This window comes from Lepus europaeus, chromosome 1 (genome assembly GCF_033115175.1).
Source record: "Lepus europaeus isolate LE1 chromosome 1, mLepTim1.pri, whole genome shotgun sequence".
Lineage (NCBI taxonomy): Eukaryota > Metazoa > Chordata > Mammalia > Lagomorpha > Leporidae > Lepus > Lepus europaeus.
Window position 1 is genome coordinate 11,509,112 of NC_084827.1, and position 19,328 is coordinate 11,528,439.

A 19,328-nucleotide genomic window follows, 5' to 3' on the forward strand; every position below is an offset into this window, starting at 1 on the left:
CAGTGTGGGAGGAGTAGAGGAAGCAGGGAAGGTTCTTAGCCCTCCTGTATTATACTGGGTGGTCTAGCTCCAGGTCCTCTTTTGCACTCCCCAGCCCCAAAACAAAAGCCCATGTTCTCAGAACCTGTCCTCCTTAGAACGTAGTTTTCCTGATTAGCTGTTCAGGGTTGCCAGCCAGAGAAAGTCAAGTGAATATAATTTTTGGTAAACATGCTCCTCCACTTATTTACATTCCCATTGAAATAACTTTCTGGTCCACTTACACATCTATCCTTGGAAAGCTTTCCTGCTGGTGTAGTCCTCACATCTGCCCCACGTTAGTAATAGGACAGGGAGGAAAGGAGTCAGAGAAAGGGCTTCCTGGAGCAGGGGGCTGTCACACTGAGGCCTTGCAGAGGCAGGTGTGAGTAGGAGGTGAGGAAGAGCCTTCAAGACAGAAGGAGCGGCAGCACATGAACACCAATGGTGGGGAGGGGGAGAAGGGAGAGAGAGAGGGAGGCAGGGAGGGAGGGAGGGAGAAAAACAGAATGAGAAAGACAAGAGCTACACCATGGGAGTTTTATCATCAGGGGAGTTGGGAGGGAGGCATTACATTTATTTATTTATTTATTTTTTGACAGGCAGAGTGGACAGTGAGAGAGAGAGAGAGAAAGGTCTTCCTTTTTGCCGTTGGTTCACCCTCCAATGGCCCCGCGGCCGGCGCACCGCGCTGATCCGAAGGCAGGAGCCAGGTGCTTCTCCTGGTCTCCCATGGGGTGCAGGGCCCAAGCACTTGGGCCATCCTCCACTGCACTCCCTGGCCACAGCAGAGAGCTGGCCTGGAAGAGGGGCAACCGGGACAGAATCCGGCGCCCCAACCGGGACTAGAACCCGGTGTGCCGGTGCCGCAAGGCGGAGGATTAGCCTAGTGAGCCGCGGCGCCGGCCATGAGGCATTACATTTTTTAAGCAGAACCTATTACTCTTGTGGCAGTGTAATTCAGGAGTAATGCTATTGAAGGCATGGAGACAATTTAGGAGATTCTGCCAGTCATGTAGGCTGCACATAATGGTGCTGAACTAAGTAGTATTGTTGTTACATAGGAGTTTGAAGAGAACTGAATTTATTGCATTGTGAGCACAAAGATGGAGGAGCCCAGTGTAAAACAGGCCTGTGCTCTGGAAACCTAATTACCATGTGAAAATGAATTGGCTTGAGGATGATGTTGGGGATGTGTGGCATCTAGTTGCAGAACTATCAGTTGTGAGGTGTTCTTGTTGCCCCCATTACAGAAGCCCAGTAGTAAGCTGAGTGGGGTTATGAGTTTTGAGCTTTTGAGAAAGACAGGCTGGAGGTAAGATATTTGTGAGTTGTCAGCATGCATATATAGTAGTAGCAAAGCTATGGGAATGTAGATGCATATGTAAAATAGGAATTGAAGATGTCTAGTTATGGAGAGGATCACAAACATTTTATAGATAATTAATGATAAAAAGACACAAAAATGATCTCATTGTTTCTAATTCAATAGGATTGGGAGAAAATATGGAAAGTGAATAGGTTGTGGATGGAAGTTGTAGAGAGAAGAACAGAAATCGCTGCCATTAATTTTATCTCCCACTGTGTTTGTCCAATATGATAACAATTGGGAGGCTGTTGGTCATACATGGGGTGAGGAAAATGTGAGAAATAAGGTGGGGTTGTGGGTGCTCTCGGTGTCATCTCACAGTGCACTATAGTGTTGGTCAGCTGATAACTTAGTGGTTTCTTGTTTAGGAAAACAGCAGTGATAGTGTCCTTAAGATGCAGTTTATGAATTTACATGCAAGGGATCAGTGTCTCCCTTCAGCTTGTTCCCTCTCTCTGTCTCTCTCAATGGATGGATGGATGGACAGACAGACAGTAGATAGGTAAATAGATAGTAGGTAGGTAGGTAGGTAGATAATAGTCACTATTATGTGCTATTCTTCCATTGTAGGTTTTTTTGGTGATCAGTAGCTATGACCTTTCTCTTCTCTGAAGCCAGATCCCTCTCTACCCCACCACTAAGAGTTTGGGACACTGTCCCTTATCTTCTTTTGCAAACACTTGATATTTCTTCCTTTTCTCCACACACAATTAACATCAGCATAAATGTGCTCTAATAGCTTCCATCTTCATCACCAACTCCGTCTTTACTGCGGCTCTGATTCTTGTTTTGTGTTCATTGCCAAGTTTCCAGAAAGTGTTATCTGTTTAGTTTATTTTTAGTATGCCATCTTCTAGTCATATGAACCTGTTCTGATCTGGTTTCTACTCTCCCTATTTCCTGAAATTGCTTCTTTGATGGTGCCAATGATCTCCCTCATGCTAAATTCATGAAATATTTTTCTGTTCCTTCCTTAGTCTCTCAAGAATGTTCAAAGCATCGCATAGTCCATTCTTCTGGAATTTCTTTCCTTTCTTGACTTCTTTTTTTTTGAATTTTCAAAATTTAGTATAAGATTTAGCAATTTTTAACATTTTACCATGCTCACTTCATAGGTAGATATTATATGTATTTACACACTACTTTTTCTTGAAAATACAGGCATTAATATGAAACAATGTGGGTTTCAGTACAATGATCATTAACTTTGCTCATGGCATCACTCTGTCCTAATTTCCCTCTTTCTTCCTTGGTTAGTGCTTCCTTCTCTCTCATTGGTCACTCCTCCTGATCTCTGCACACCCATCTGAATTTGGTACTTGTCCTCTTATCTCTGCTTAATCCTATCAGAAGAGCATATCCAATTTCATGGTTTTGAATGCTGCATTTGGGCCGAGAACTCCTAATGTTAGCGTTTCTAGTCTATACCTCTTGGAGTCCCATTTGACATGCCCTTTGAAGGTATCACGTCATCTTGGGCATAAAGCAGCAAGAACCAAACTCTTCACTTCCATCATCAAAAATAAAAAGTATTTTCACAATTTTTTTTACACCTCATAAAATGAGATGGCTGTTCATCTAGCTCTTCAGTAAAGAAAACTGGTGGGTCATATTGATTCCTTCTCGTGTACTTTCTACATCTAATGCATCTGATGTATTTGCCACTCCCAACAGTTTATTCATAAGATACACTCATACTTCAAATCCATCCCTCTGTCTCCATTTCTGTGGTCAGCATGGAAGGAATTGTGATCTCTTTGGCCACCACAGTAGCTTCTTCCTGATTCTTTACTTTTCTCCTTCAATCCACCTGTGATTTTAAAAAGCAGTCTTTTAAAATAAAAATAAGATTATGTCCTTTCTCAGCTTAAAACTGCTTAAAGGTTTCCATAGCATTAGAGCCAAACCACATCCTTTCTCTTGGCAAGAAAAGGCCTAGGTGTTCTGGCCTCCGCCAAGTCTCCAGGCCCATGCAGCTGCATCATGAACTTTCCTTCCGTCTGTGCGACATACACCAAGACAGCTATCATCTTTGGATATCAGCACATCTCATTGCTATTTGGAATATCTCTTTGCATTGCTATTTCTTTTTTTTTTTTAAGATTTATTTATTTACTTGAAAGTCAGAGTTACACAGAGAGAGGAGAGGCAGAGAGAGGGAGAGAGACAGGTCTTCCATCTGATGGTTCACTCCTCAATTGGCCACAACGGCCGGAGCTGCGCCCATCTGAAGCCAGGAACCAGGAGCTTCTTCTGGGTCTCCCATGTGGGTGCAGGGGCCCAAAGCCTTGGGCCATCTTCTACTGCTTTCCCAGGCCATAGCAGAGAGCTGGATTGGAAGTAGAGCAGCTGGGACTAGAACCAGTGCCCAAATAGGATGTCGGCGCTTCAGGCCAGGATGTTAACCCACTGTCCACAGCGCCAGCCCCTTACTGTTCCTTTTTTAAGGTTTTATTTATTTATTTGAGAGGTAGAGTTACAGACAGAGAGAGGAGATCTTCCATCTGCTGGTTCATTCCCCAAATGGCCACAATGGTTGACACTGGGCCAATCCGAAGCCAGGACCCAGGAGCTTCTGGCTCTCTGACACAGTTGCAGGGGTCCAAGCACCTGGGTCATTTTCCACTGCTTTCCCAGGCTATTGGCAGGGAGAAGGATTGGAAGTGGAGCAGCCGGTACATGAATCAGTGCCCATTTAGGATGACAGCACTGCAGGCTTAGCCTACTATGCCACAATAGTCACGCTGGCCCCTGCGTGACTATTTCTTATAGTTATGTCTCAGCTAAAATATCCCCTCAGAGACTGTTCAAAATATTATAGGCTGGGAGACTATATTACCAGTAGAATTGATTTCTAACAGTTCTTGAGGCTGGGAGTCTGAGATCAGCGTGTCAATATTGGCCAGTTCTGGTGAGAACCCTCTCCTAGGCTTCAAACTACTGCTTTTCCTTATATCCTCATATGGATGCAAAAGATCAAGAGAGATCTCTGGGATCCATTTTATAAGGGCCTTAATTCCATTTATGAGGGCTCCACCTTCATGAACGACCTACCTGCCAATGGCCCTGTTTCCATATGCCATCACATTGCAGGGTTAGGATTCCAATATATGGATTAGAGGGACAACAAAAATCAATCCTTGGCAGAGGTCTCAAAGACAGCTTCAAATAGGTAGAACTTGTTCTGCGCCTTCAGAGAACTTTGCATACCCTAATTATTCATGCATTTAACTGTTTGCTTGTCTTGCAATGTCTCCTTCCTTTGGTATAAGCTTTGGGATGGCACTCATGAAATTTGTCCCAAACTCCTTGTGCCAGGACCCAGGGTATGTGATCGATCAATATATGCTGGCTGAATATATCAAATAAAGGGGCCCATTTGTCTCAAAATGTTTCAAAATCTTTTATCTAAGAGAACATCTGGAACATGAGATTTATGGCTGACTGTGACCCATCTGAGATTCTCATTTAAAAGACTTTAGGTAGTTTACTTGATGTAAATAAAACAACATTTATTTTAGAATTAGTTTGACCTGGGTTCAAACTCTACCTCTAATTCTCCACTATGTAGGAAGGGTCTCTAGACTGGGGACTGTTGGTCCCTGTCTGTCATCATTATGGCAGGTTTTAATAAATACTTGTTGGACTCCTCCAAGTTGAATATTTTTGGATCTAATTTTTCTTAGTCATATGCTATAAGGATTGGGTTAGATTTCTATGAACCTTTCAAGTGTTTTATGAATAATGCTTTGAGTTGAATTGGCCGTTTGAAAATAACAGAGCAATTGTGTTATGTATCCCTGCTAACTGTATTGAAAATAAGCCCTGAAATTATGTATCACCAGTGTTTTCACACCCATAAGTAATAGCCCTTTTCTTACCCAGTACTTGAATACTATATGAATAATTCAGAAATTATTGATGAGTAATAAGAAGATGTTATGGTGTCAGAAGCCTTGCTTTGCTGTCTTAGCAGCAGTGTTAAGGCAGGGCTGTTATCAACACTCACATTTGTATTGTAAGGATCTTGAGTCCAATGTCAGTCCAGTGATCTGGGAGATATGAATAGCAATCAAAAGAAAATACTGTGAAAAATCTAACTTTATTCCAACAATTTAGGAGATAGGAACAGTGTTCAAAAAATAGTGTGAAAATTTTTTTAACTTTTATTTAATAAATATAAATTTCCAAAGTACTGTTTATGGATTACAATGGCTTTCCCCCCACCTATAATTTCCCTCCCACTTGCACCCCTCCCATCTCCCGCTCCCTCTCCCATTCCTTTCACATCAAGATTCATTTTCAATTATCTTTATATACAGAAGATCGATTTAATATATATTAAGTAAAGATTTCATCAGTTTGCACCCACACAGAAACACAAAGTATAAAATACTGTTTCAGTACTAGTTATAGCATTACTTCACATTGGACAACCCATTAAGGACAGATCCCACATGAGAAGTAAGTACACAGTGACTTCTGTTGCTGACTTAACAATTTGACACTCTTGTTTATGGCGTCAGTAATCTCCCTAGGCTCTAGTCATGAGTTGCCAAGGCTATGGAAGCCTTTGAGTTTGCCGACTTCGATCTTATTCCGACAGGGTCATAGTCAAAGTGGAAGTTCTCTCCTCCCTTCAGAGAAAGGTGCCTCCTTCTTTGATGGCCCCATTCTTTCTACTGGGATCTCACTTGCAGAGATCTTTCATTTAGGTCTTTTTTTTTTTTTTCCCAGAGTGTCTTGGCTTTCCATGCCTAAAATACTCTCATGGGCTCTTCAGCCATATCTGAATGTCTTAAGGGCTGATTCTGAGGCCAGGGTGCTATTTAGGACATCTGCCATTCTATGAGTCTGCTGTGAATCCCACTTCCCATGTTGGATCGTTCTCTCCCTTTTTGATTATATCAGTTAGTATTAGCAGTCTTGTTTGTGTGATCCCTTTGACTCTTAGACCTATCAGTGTGATCAGCTGTGAACTGAAATTGATCACTTGGACTAGTGAGATGGCATTGGTACATGCCACCTTGATGGGATTGTATTGGAATCCCCTGGCACGTTTCTAACTCCACCATTTGGGGCAAGTCTGATTGAGTATGTCCCAAATTGTACATCTCCCTTGATTTAATATAGAGCTCATTGGAGCAGGATACTTGTGAGCTGTTATGCCAGAAACTAACATTCTGATTGCTTAATAATGACCAGGTAGAAATGGTCTCCATTGTGGCAGGGTTGTGCTGGTGTGGTGGTGGGGACTATGGCAGGAGGGGAAGAGCTAGAGAGATGGTATGGGTACTCAATTGCAATTTAACAACCAAATAGAAATATTTCAATATTTTAACAGTTCTGAAGACTTCACTGGTATATTCCTACTGAATATGAAATTGTGTCTTTGTTTTACTAAATTGTGGCAGTGGGAAAAGCAAGACAGAAATTAGACTAATATGCAGGACCATTAGGCTTTTTTATATATTATTATAGTTAAAAGACCAATATTCCTCTAAAAGCTTTTTAGTTTCAGTTTAGACTGATTTGACATGATTAATGGAAATAGAAGTAGCATTTTGGTACTGATAATGTTAATGCTTGGTAGAGGTATTCTTGTCATTCTGAATTTTATGCCTTGATGTAACATTTTTTTCTTTTGACACTGGTTTTTTTTTTTTTTTTTTTTTTTTTTTTTTTTTTTATGTTTGTCTGTACTTTTGGGCAGTAACTAGTCTGTATTAGCCATTTAGTAGATATTTATTGGGGCCGGCGCCACAGCTCAATAGGCTAATCCTCTGCCTGCTGTGCCGGCACACCGGGTTCTAGTCCCAGTCGGGGTGCCAGATTCTGTCCTGGTCGCTCCTCTTCCTGTCCAGTGCTCTTGGAGGATGGCCCAAGTGCTTGGGCCCTGCACTCGCATGGGAGACCAGGAGAAGCACCTGGCTCCTGGCTTCGGATCAGCACAGCACGCCGGCTGCAGCAGTCATTGGGGGAGTGAACCAACGGAAAAGAAAAACCTTTCTCTCTGTCTCTCTCTCTCACTGTCCACTCTGCCTGTCCAAAAAAAAAAAAAAAAAAAGAAGATATTTATTGGATGATTGACTCTATATTAAAAGGGCTTTTTAAAGGGAAATGTGAACTATGATCCAACAATAGATGTGTTAATAGTAGGTAATGTGTGTATCTTCAGAAAAAGCAAAAAAAAAAAAATCAGGAAGTATCTTAGGCATATTGGTCTAAGAGAGATGAGTTTTAAGTTATTAGGTTTACTAGCATGGTTAGTAGTGAATATAAAGTTCTCTCTTGGAATGTATCCCAAGCACTCGTACTGATAGGCGCTTCTTGACTCTGTGACCCAGAAGTGGTCATCTGCTTGGGAAGAAAAGGACATTCTGTGTTTCCTACAGTCCAAGATAATAGAGCTTGAAAACTAATCTAGTTCAAGATTCCCAAGGACAGTTGAAACACAGTATCATTGCAACAACACCACCTCTATGCCCACAGAGCTTGTCTTTGACTTCTCTTTAGTTCAATTTTTTCTTCCTTCACTTTGGTGAAAAATTCTTAGCATCAAGACATTTCTTTCTTTCTGGGAATTTGGTTTCTTTTAAGTTTTAGATAGAATGTTTTATATAGTCCCTTTCTGCCATATATGAGGATAAGGCAATAAATACATGTTTGCTAAATGGAGTGGATTATAGCTGTTTCAGCTTCTTTCCTATAACTTTTCACTTTTCTTTGGATATTTCTTTTGCCTGAACCAGTTACCATCTTAGCCTAGTGTCCTCTAGCAGGTTTACACACCTGTACACTGTTTTACCAGGAAGAAAGTAGGGTAAGAGCAGTCTAGGCTGGCCACTTGCCACTAGAAGACAAGGAGGGAAAGCATAAATGCATCCTACAGACATGAACGATCACTTGAGAAAGGGAATTAACTTCATTTTTCCAAGTGAATTCATGCTTACCATAAATAGATGGGCTTAGTTATGGTTTATGTAAATGTAAAGTCCTACATTACAAAATGAATACTGAGGTTTGCAAACGACGACATATGCATTTAACTTTATTTTTCCCGCAGAATTTTGTGCGTCATCACTGGGTGCACAGGCGTCGGCAGGAAGGAAAATGTAAGCAGTGTGGTAAGGTAAGGAGCCCAGTCACCCCATGGCCTTCACAGAGGGCTCCTTGGGCCTTGGCAACACCCAAAGGAGATGAGTCCTGTTTCCAAACCTGCTGTTTAGTGCATCGGTCCCTGCATGAAAGTCCTGATTTCTCTGGTCCTTTCCTTAAAAGGTGTTTCAGTTGTTCCAGAATTCACTGTAAGCGGCAGTGGTCTTAATGAAAGGAATTGGCACTTTTTAGGAAAGATGGATGTGTTCTTATAGTGAATTTCAGTGGTTATTGATTTTTGCAAATAAAACTTTTCCTGTGTCTTTTAAAACTTTCTCGTTAGGGCTACTGGCCAATCATATTTCATTGATCAATAATAACAAATCAGTGGGTTGTTGAGCAATACTACATATATATATTTATATATACCCTATATAAATATATATATAATATGTATATTTTATATATATATATATATATATAAGCATGGTTGAATACAACTGTTGAGGATGCCTGGGCCAAAGCTAGAGATGTGTTGCTCTGTCAGGATACTGTCCAGTTCTCAGGAAGAGACAACCTCTTGATTGGTGGTCATTTATGTCTACTCTTTCTTAGTAGTTGCAGGCCATTCAGGATGTAGTGCTAGGTCGGGGTCCAGGGAGGGATGTTATGACTGTGTGATACTGAACTCCAGAACTTCCATGTGTTAGTTTCCCAGTAGATTTGCATGATGCCTTTTTCTAATGTACAAAGATCTGCTGCAGGGGTGCCAGGATCATCTGGGAAGTTTAAACTGCTGGTGAATCATCCTATAAGGGTTTTTTTAAAATAACAACAGTATGCTGGTTGGGATCAGTAAGGGGACATATTCATTTGGCAAAGAACATGGTAATTTGGTAGAATGTATTTCTCCCCAATTCATTATTAATCTTTTTATTTATTCACATGGCCCCTTTGAGTCAAACACTGGGATGAGCTGACCAGTATGGCATTTTTGATCATAAAGGGATGTAAGGAAATATTGGCTGCATGAAGTAGTGTTGTGGGAGGGATAAAGGAGGCTTAGAAAAACATTTTATTGATTTTGCTGTGCTGTCCAGTGCCTGGGAAGAAAATGTCACGTTGTAGCCATTGCAGGTACCAAGTTCTTGTCTGGAAGGTCACCTTGCTTATCATCAGGGCCATGGTCCTTTATTGTAACCGTGTCATCTCCTTCAGTTTCATCCTGAACGGAGGGCACACAAAATAGGTTAGAAGGAGGGTTAGGTAAAAAGGGAAAGATGAGAAGAAAGTGGGTGGTGGAAAGATTCCTACCAGATATTTTATATGCCTGGGGCAAAGAAAGCTGGATCTCTATCCTTGCATGGCCATCATTTGTGGGTCCCTCTGCGGCAACTTTGGGGTTTGTAGGTTTTCTTACTTCATGGATTGCAGATGATCTGTAACCTGCCAAAGTGTGTGTGTGTGTGTGTGTTCTGTTTTAAGAGAATAGGTAGGTTGCCGTAACTAATTTGGGGATCATAAATGTGAGTTGTGAATTTTTGGATGAATCTAGGTGAACAGATTTTACTCTGGAAAAATATATTCACTGGATAGCCTTAGAGCTGGCACTACCTTAATAATTCAAACCATAATGGAGTTGGAGGAATTTTATTAAAAGAAAATAAATAAATTTATTTTATGACAAGTATTCCCCATTGTCATATTGTGCTCCCTTTTCCAGCTTCTTATTATGTGGGCGTAGTCAACTGAAAAGGAAGCACTGGAATCCCTGTGTCCTGAGTTGCTGTGTCCATGTCTCCTTCCCTGCCTAGGGTTGCTGGGCAGTTCTCTGGAGTGCTCATTGCTTGCTCCACATCACTGTTATCAGTGGGGGAATCAGCAATCCTAGTTTGTCACATGACCTTCTCATGATATGGTACTATTATATTTATCTCTTGTGTTTATAATCCAGTTGCTTGTGAATTCTTGAAGACTCAAGGAACTATGGCTTGGGATGATCTTGAATCTATGTCTTTTTGTTGAATAAGAAATAACCCTTCCTTATACCCCAGCTTCTACTCTTGATTCGAGGAAAGTTAATGGTGTATTTACAATTGCAGGTTTGGTGATTGAAAAATTCACTTCAAACTTTGGTACTATACATAATTTTTTATCAGTAGAGTTGCACATTCTTACATATCCATAGACTTCTAAATCCTACCCTACCCTCACACATCTCCCCTGCACACACATTTTTTTCCATAATTTACTCATTGGGAGAAATAACTGCTTTGCTTCTTTTTCAACTGGTGGTTTGCAAGCTTTAGGGATTATTAGAGAAGGTTTGTGGTTCGAGTGTTTGTGGTTTCAATTTCTACTTTTTAAATTCAGTAATAAAATACATATTTAGAGTGATTTTCTCTTGAGCATTGAATATGGGTTTGGCTGAGGGTGTGTGGCATTTAATGGATATCAGATGAGAGTACCCATGGTCCAATTCAGTTCATTTAACACTAGATGAATTCCTCATGTTACCAAATTCATGACCATTATGTAGTTTACGTTGTTCTAATTCATGGTCCTATACGATGTAACAGTAAGGGCCAAGATAGAAAAGAGATGAAACACTCATACTCAAATTATGTAGTCTGATGAGATTTTAATAAAGAGAAGGTTTAAATGTATGAGCAAAGTGCAGGGGAACCACAAGGGATAATGGAGAACACAGACTAGGAATGGTGGGGAGCCACAGTCGAGCCAAGTCTGAAGAGGCAGGAGATTGAGCGGACCCCTTCACAGGAGTGGTGGTCCGTGGTGAAGACTCAGCCAGGCTGAGGTGCCTTACCCTGGGGAAATAAATAACCCAACTTCATTTACCTGCATTCTCTGGTAGCCAATCCCAGTGGACACCAGAGCTCCAGGAACTCTGTTGAGGCAACCCGTAAAAGTCAGTCTCATACAATGGGATGCAGGGTGGAGAAAGTTGGAGAAGCAGATGGGATTAATCTGGCACATATTATTTAATGCAAGCCTGTATTCGATCAATGATTAAAGGCAGAATGTGTACTTATTCTGCAAACATGCCTCTGGCTGGTCTTCCTCAGATCTACACATTGCATTCATTCAATCAAAATTCATTAAAAATTGAATTTTCCATAGTACTTAAAAAATCAGTACATAAAGAAAAATAAAATATTGATTATAGCTAATTTGACCCCCCTCCCCCTTTTTTTGAGAGAGAGAACTAAGCACCCACTTTCAACAGTATAGTAATTGTGGAAATATGTTTGTAAATCAAAACTTGAGACCTTATCTTTTTCCTTTATTTAGAAACGTGTAAAAGTTATCAAAAGCTAACTTTAATTCTTAAAGTATTTCAAATATCAAATCTTGAAAGTGACTGTTAATGCATTAATACAGTTAAATTTTCCATACATTTTTAGGATTTTTCATTTCCCTAATCAAACTTACCACATCATTATGAATTACTTGTCCATAATTCCTGTGCCTTTAAATATTTAATTAGTTTAAGTAAATTAAACAGTATGAAGCATTTATTAAATATCAAAATAACTATATTATAATGAATATTGTTAAAAACTAGTTGAAGATGAACTTAGGATGCAATATGTAAAATATGCACAGCTGAAGGAAGTATACTTGATAATATTTTTGTAATTCAAAAATATAGAGATGATTAAAGTGGTTCCATTTGGGTACAATTGGGATATAATGTGGAAAGTGAAAGGGGTGACAGAGTGTAAAATAATAGACGACACTGACTGGGGTCTTTTGGGGATGTTCTCTTATCAGCTCAAAACACAGGTCTTTGATGATCTGAAAATGTGTATCCTTGAGAGTCAGTTTTCAAGATACCCTTCAAGACTAGGCATAAGAACGGATGTTCAAGGATGATGGTCCGTGCATTTGCTACGTGCCCCTGTATTTGTCCATCTTCGGCCATTCGCCTCAGGAGGGTCATTAAGGAGGCACAGAGTAGATAACACAAGGGCAGGGAATCCAAACCTCTTCCTGGAGAACTGCTGGAATCCTGGCTTTTCTTTCTGTCCCTGGCTGAATATTAAGAATGGGGACAAGTGCACACCATCTACGCTCTGCTCCTGAGCGCTTGATTGTGTTAGATTCCTCATGGGAGTGGTGTTACTTGGCATTTGTGCTTTTGTGTTTGGCTTATTTCACTTAACCTAACCTAACGTCCTCTCTAGGAAGTGGTAACAGGGAGGTATTAGTCAAAGTGCACAAAGTTTCAGTAATATATGACGAGTAAGTCCTAGGGATCTACTGTACAATGGCCTGTAGTTGACAGTACTGTGTTGTATACTTAAAAATTTACTGAGAGTAAATCTCACGTTAAGTGTTCCTACTACTAAAAAAGATGATGGGAGGAAATTTTGTAGGTGATAGAGTTGTTTTTGGCATAGATTCTTGTATTGCTTCATGACTATATAGTTATCGCTCATCCAGTTATATACATTGAATATACATGGCTTTATATTCATCAGTTATACCTCCATAATGTGTTTTTTTAAGGAAAGCAGCCAGGGGCTAAGGCCTCCTTACTGCGGTTCCTGTGGTTATGGAGGCCCTCAGTTCTCACCTGCAGAGCCATCTTCCTGCTGTCACCCTCCCCCAGACAGTGTCCTGGAAGTTATAGCTAATACAGCTCTTTGGTCACCCCGGGACCCTTTTCTTGTTCTTCATAAGGATCCCTACTTTTGCATCTCCTTCGGGTTGCTGCCGTTAAGGCTGCTGGTGCTTGTGAACTGTTGTCACCCACCTGTGGAGCAGAGACCCAAACCTCAGGCTAGGGTAGGGATAGACTCTTCTGCCATGATGCTCAGTCCCAAAAGAGTTCAGGTGTCAGGAAAGTAACCGATTTCCCTTCTGTTCATGGCTCTTCTCCTCCCACAAGGCAAATGATCCTTGGAGACAAATGGTCTCCTGCTCATATCCCTACTTTTTTCAGTAAAGTCAATTCTGTTTCCACTTATTCATCCTCTCTCTCTCTCTTTTTTAAATAAAATCTGACCCTAGGCATGTGGCTTATGGTAAATCTGCAGTTTTGATTCTTAGTTTGTTGTGAGACTGATCCCAGCACATACCTCATATGTGCTCACTCGTTCTTTCCTTTTGAGTTTGATCTATGTCAAAAGATATAAGTATCAGCAATTAAAACATTCTGTAAAACCACTACTTCAATGTTAGTAACACTTTTTGATATCTTTGTGTTCTTTCCCTATTCAGAGTCACTGTCAAAAGTAGGAGATAATGCAAGTAAAGCAGGTTCATGGACGGGCATGATCAATGTGTGCCCCATGGTTAGATACCAATTGATAAGAGCTAGTTCCTTCCTTTTAGCACATGAAAAACACATGCATTGCAGACTACATAAATATCAACAAAAATTTTGGAATTTTTCAAGGAAGAAATAAGAAATGTACAATTTCTGTGCTTTCTATATTGGTAGAACATGGAATACTGAGAAATTATAAAATCACAAATATGGTATAAATATAAAAATACATAACAGCATGGTATTTATGCTGTATAATAATATACATAGTCTATATAATGTTATTTTTGTCAGACAAGAGAATGGAAACTCATAGAAGGCTAAATAGAGAAATAGTTGGAGAGATGAGGAAAATAAGAATATTTGAAGGAAAAATTAGAGAAGGGAGTGAGAAATATAGGGTAAAAAGTGAAACAGGGAGAGGAAGGAAGAAAGAGAGATGTAGGCAATTAGAGGAGAAGGGGTTGAGGAGTAATAGGAGCCTCTGGTGAATGAGTAAGAAATTCTGTAGTAGGAAAAGGAGAAGCTCTGAAGCTACTACCATCATGCCTACAAGATGGCCTTGCATGTTCTTGGGACCCACCAAGATCCTGCATGGTAGGCAGGCTTGAAGAGCTGAAAGGGAAGCAGTTTCCCAACTGCTGTTCATTATTTGTCTGTTTCTTTAAACTTGAAGCCAATCTGCCTAAGACCCTATTTGTGGAACTCCATCCTTACCTTCATTTTCAATTTGTCTTTCTAGAATCCATTAACCGTGAAAATCACATATATCATCACTCTTTTCCTTGGGGAGTAAAAGCATGGGAATGTCAAACAGACATCTAAAATATCAATGTCAGAAAAAGCCTCCTCTAATTTAAAAAATAGTACAGCGAAAAGTGACTTAAAAGAGGACAAAGAAATAATATGACTTTTCTTATTGTTAAAGAAAAAGCTTATTTGTATATTTTAAAAATGGACTAGTCCAGTGTTAAACAAGGCCTGTGGTTGGTTGGTTATCTCTCTAGGCAGGGAAATGCACACTGAGTAGTTAGCTTAGAAGCAAAAATCAAGGTTCTGCTGGTTGATCATTTCACTTTCATTCTCCATAGAGTAGAATTCACCTAAAAGTAGATGCACGGTTGACTAATCACATCAAGTAAGTCTAAAAGTGCATCCAAGCCAGATAAACATGTTGATCAGGAAGGGCCATCGAATTACTTTGGTGAAGTTCTGAGATACAGGTTTGGTAATTCTTAATTATTTATCAGTTTCAGCTGGTTAAAAGCAATTGCGGTAAAGCACAGTGGTACATTTTGATGTCTCCATCAGCCTACAGCACTTCTCTCAGCTGGAGGAATGAGATGAGTGGCTCATCTAGGTGAAATGCCATGGCATTTGGTGCAGTGCATCCGTGGTGTTGTTCAGAATCCCTTGCTTCATATATTGCTTTTTTTTTTTTTTTTTTTTTGGACAGGCAGAGTTAGAGAGAGAGAGAGAGAGAGACAAAGGTCTTCCTTTTCCGTTGGTTCACCCCCCAAATGGCTGCTACGGCCAGTGCACTGCACCAATCCGAAGCCAGGAGCCATGTGCCTCCTCCTGGTCTCCCATGCAGGTACAGGGCCCAAGGACTTGGGCCATCCTCCACTGCCTTCCTGGGCCACAGCACAGAGCTGAAATGCCAGAGGAGCAACTGGGACAGAATCTGGTGCCCCAACCGGTACTAGAACCTGGGGTGCCAGCGCCACAGGCGGAGGATTAGCCAAGTGAGCCGTGGCGCTGGCCCATATATTGCTTTTTAAGAACAGCTCCTCTAGGATTCTTGTTGGTCCCATTTCCTTATGGAAACATGGAAGAAGAAAGTTAGAGGGCTAACTCATAGCCCAAATGGTTGCAGCTGATCTGAAGTCTGTAACTGATGTTCATCATCTGTCTCTGTCCTCAACCACACATTCTGGATTCACCTTACTGTCACCTAACACTTCTGGTCTAAGTGACCTGTCTGATAGTGAACCGAGACTCTTACTTTGGAGCAATCTGATCTCCTGGTCTTGGCTGGTACACTTGTCTATTTATTATCAAAGTATTCCAGAGGATATCCGTGGATCAAATGGCCCCTGTGTCAGGTCAGACATTATAAGCTGTTGCATGAGGCCCTCAAGAAGGGAAAAGTCAGCTCATACTCCACATACGTGTTGATTCTAGTCAAGATGAGCTGCTGTTACCCATTCTAGATCGGAAGGGATTCAGTATCATCAATTAGCTACCACATAGCTGGTTCCCTTTGAAGGAACATGTTGGATGCCTAGCTTTGGTGCAATTTGCTGGCAGGATGCATATTCAAGAGTGTCAGTAACTAGCTCACTTTGGTGAGTGGAAGCCCCTTATCATTGGATTCAAACATAGCATCTATAACTGCCATCATGGGTCTTTCACTTCTAGCCCATTATGCCATCAATAGGGTGGCTCATGACAGAGTATGGTGCCTGAATAATGTCTAAGTGTTTAGTTCTTACCAGAGCAATGTTCTCTGGAGGGCAAGTTTGTACTTACCTCGTATGTTCATCCACAAACCTCTTCTCCATACCTCCTGTAGTTTCCAAGCCCTGAATCACTGCCATTTAGCATTGCCTGTGAGTCATTATATATTCCTGTATCAGGGGTATATCTTTCCACACAAAGCAGATGAGTACTTGTTCCACTTGAAGTTATGCCCGCGGAGGGGATGTCTTTTCACTTAAGTCACCCCTAAGTAGCCATTAGTGCGGTAATGGTCAACCTTTGACTGGACTCATATACCAAGCTAAGTGAATCTTGAACCTATCTAGATTTTTTCCTCCTTTTTCAAATGATTATTATGGATTCCCATATTTCCATAGACATGAGTTAAATGAGACACCTTTTACTAAAATGTAGATGATGTAGGGCCCTGAGCTACTTACTCATTTATGCTCACCCTGATACTGTTTTTTTGCAGGATCCCACATGGGATCCTAATGTAATAATAGATTTAGGCTGAGCCCTTCCAACCTTAAGACTTTGTGAACTTATAGAACCCAGTTCAGGATACCTGGTTATTCATATCTAGGTATTCAGCCACCAGAGCAAAACAACATGCCAGCAGATGTTTTTGAAAGTATACAGTTCTTGCCTGCAAATGGCATAACTTTGTCTTAGAATGCTAGAGTCTGTATTGTAATTGTCTTATTGGTGCTTGTCATAAACACAACTAAATGTCTTTTTTCCTCCCCCTATCCTTCTAAGAGGGATCAAGGTCAGGGTCAGGGCTATATTCATCACAGACTGGACCTACTGCAGAGTTTCTTCCTGCTCCAGGCCCCACTCTGAGCTGGAAGGATTTAATGCCATCCACTAAATAGATTAGGGCAGTATTTCTAGGTGTGGAATATGCTGCCTCCAGAACCTAGGATGCCTCCAAATATTGTTTATTCTTAGCGATTGAAATTGTGAAGTGCAATAATTTATCCTTTAGAGTGCAGAGGATCCTCTAGCGTTCCTTGAACCATTGAACCCTAGAAACATCACTGACGTGTGGAATCTCAGACTCCTCACAGAGCTTGTCTCCCCACCTTCTGTCACACCAAGACCTCCAATGTACCTGTCACTTTTTGCTTATCCACTTTAAAAGGCTTCATTGATGTGGTAAATTATAACATTCTGCCGACTTGATATTGTTCAGGTCCCTTGACATAGCATTTAGATAACTTTCAGAAGAGTTGAAAGTCCTGGAACAGGCTATAAAAGTATACCGTTAACCATGTCAAGGGAATGCACACAAGACTGAAAAAGAATCCATTTTCCAAATCCAGGGAAACATGTCATACACACAAAGACAAAAGAATCCAAATTTGACACAGTGTCTGCAACCATAGTACACTGAATTTAAATTGTGTGTGGTAGTTCAACATCATTCTCCAGGACCTGTCTGATTTTGTAGTATCTCAAGTAATGAATTAAATCTGAATGTGCTGGGGTTCACTACCTCTGCTTGCTGCCTCCTTTAGTTTTTGAGGGTAGCACTTAAACAGATAATACTTTTAAAAAACATAAATCCAATACCATTATCACAACATTCAAAATTAATATAATTTCATCTAATACCTATTGCTTCTGAGAATGTGACATCTATTTTGACTTAGATATGGCTGGAAGGATGGTTTGAGGGTTTCATTTGGGCTTGATAGGCCAAGAAACCAATGTCAGTATTCTGACCATTACAGAGTATGTTCACTCCAATTATGTAGTTGGAGACCAGGGCAATTAATCATGCTGGGCTTGAGAAACCTCTAGACTCTTTGAAACTGACCCTGGATTAGGACTTCATTTTCTACTGGAGCCCCATCCACATTTACTCAAAGAGAGGATGCTGCTGCTGCTTTATTCTTAGGGTATGCAAGTCAACTTGGACTCTTGTACAATAGTCTTGAAAGTATTTAGATATTTACCTCTCTTCATTGTACAAACTACCTACATAAATGTCTATGACAGGTTATTTTAGCTGGTGCCGTGGCTCAATAGGCTAATCCTCCGCCTTGCGGCGCCAGCACACTGGGTTCTAGTCCCGGTCGGGGTGCCGGATTCTGTCCTGGTTGCCCCTCTTCCAGTCCAGCTCTCTGCTGTGGCCAGGGAGTGCAGTGAAGGATGGCCCAAGTCCTTGGGCCCTGCACCCTATGGGAGACCAGGAGGAAGCACCTGGCTCCTGGCTTCGGATCAGCGCGGTGCGCCAGCAGTGGCGGCCATTGGAGGGTGAACCATAGGCAGAGGAAGACCTTTCTCTCTGTCTCTCTCTCTCACTATCCACTCTGCCTGTCCAAAAAAAAAAAAAAAATGTCTATGACAGATCATTTTAGTTAGAGACTGGAAGAATGTCACCATATACCCCTGCCATGATGTTACTGAATTCTACTGGAAACTTGCTCTCTCCTTCAATCAGTGGGTTATATGTTTGAAACTAGCTCATGTTTAGAAACAAGTAAAAACGGTATAACTGTTGGAACACCTGTATTTACCTGTCTGGTCATCCATTTTTCATTCTTCTGATTGTATCAATTGAACAGTGTCTCTTTTATCTGACAGTCCATGTTTTTTCTTAGGATGCATGCTTTAATAACCATTTCCATGGCTCTCTCCATCAAGCTCCCTTGGCTGCTACTTCAGTCTTACAGAAACTGAACACAGCTTGCATCTCTAGTTAAGTGCTGCCACATGGTTCCTATTATTTTGTAATTTTAGTGTTCAGATTGTTGTCAGAGTTCTCATTCTGTATGACATTTCCTACCAACAGGACTCATCTACAGAAGAGAGCCTCTGTTGTTCCCAGCAATGATGGTGCCCTTCTCACCAACACACATTTTACTGGTTTGGTAAATGGAATATATTTTGGGCTTCTTATAGAACATAGTCAATTTTTAATCTATCTAATTTAGCAACTCTAGCATGACAATTTCTGTGAGATTTTGATTGCTTCTTTCTCTATCACAGCAATTCAGGCATTTCTACTTCACTTAACATGGATTTGTTTTTTGATCGAATTTTCAAATGTCTTCC

At 40.8% G+C, this 19,328-nt stretch overlaps 1 protein-coding gene across 2 annotated transcripts in view; it reads left to right on the forward strand.

Moving 5' to 3' along the window:
* Positions 1-19,328, forward strand: part of DGKI (diacylglycerol kinase iota) — a 499,667-nt gene that overhangs the window by 226,783 nt on the left and 253,556 nt on the right. For both annotated transcript variants that reach the window (XM_062198081.1, XM_062198090.1), the window contains exon 6: positions 8,454-8,519. In XM_062198081.1, coding sequence (XP_062054065.1) covers positions 8,454-8,519 — 66 coding nt within the window. The remainder of the gene's footprint in view (positions 1-8,453; positions 8,520-19,328) is intronic.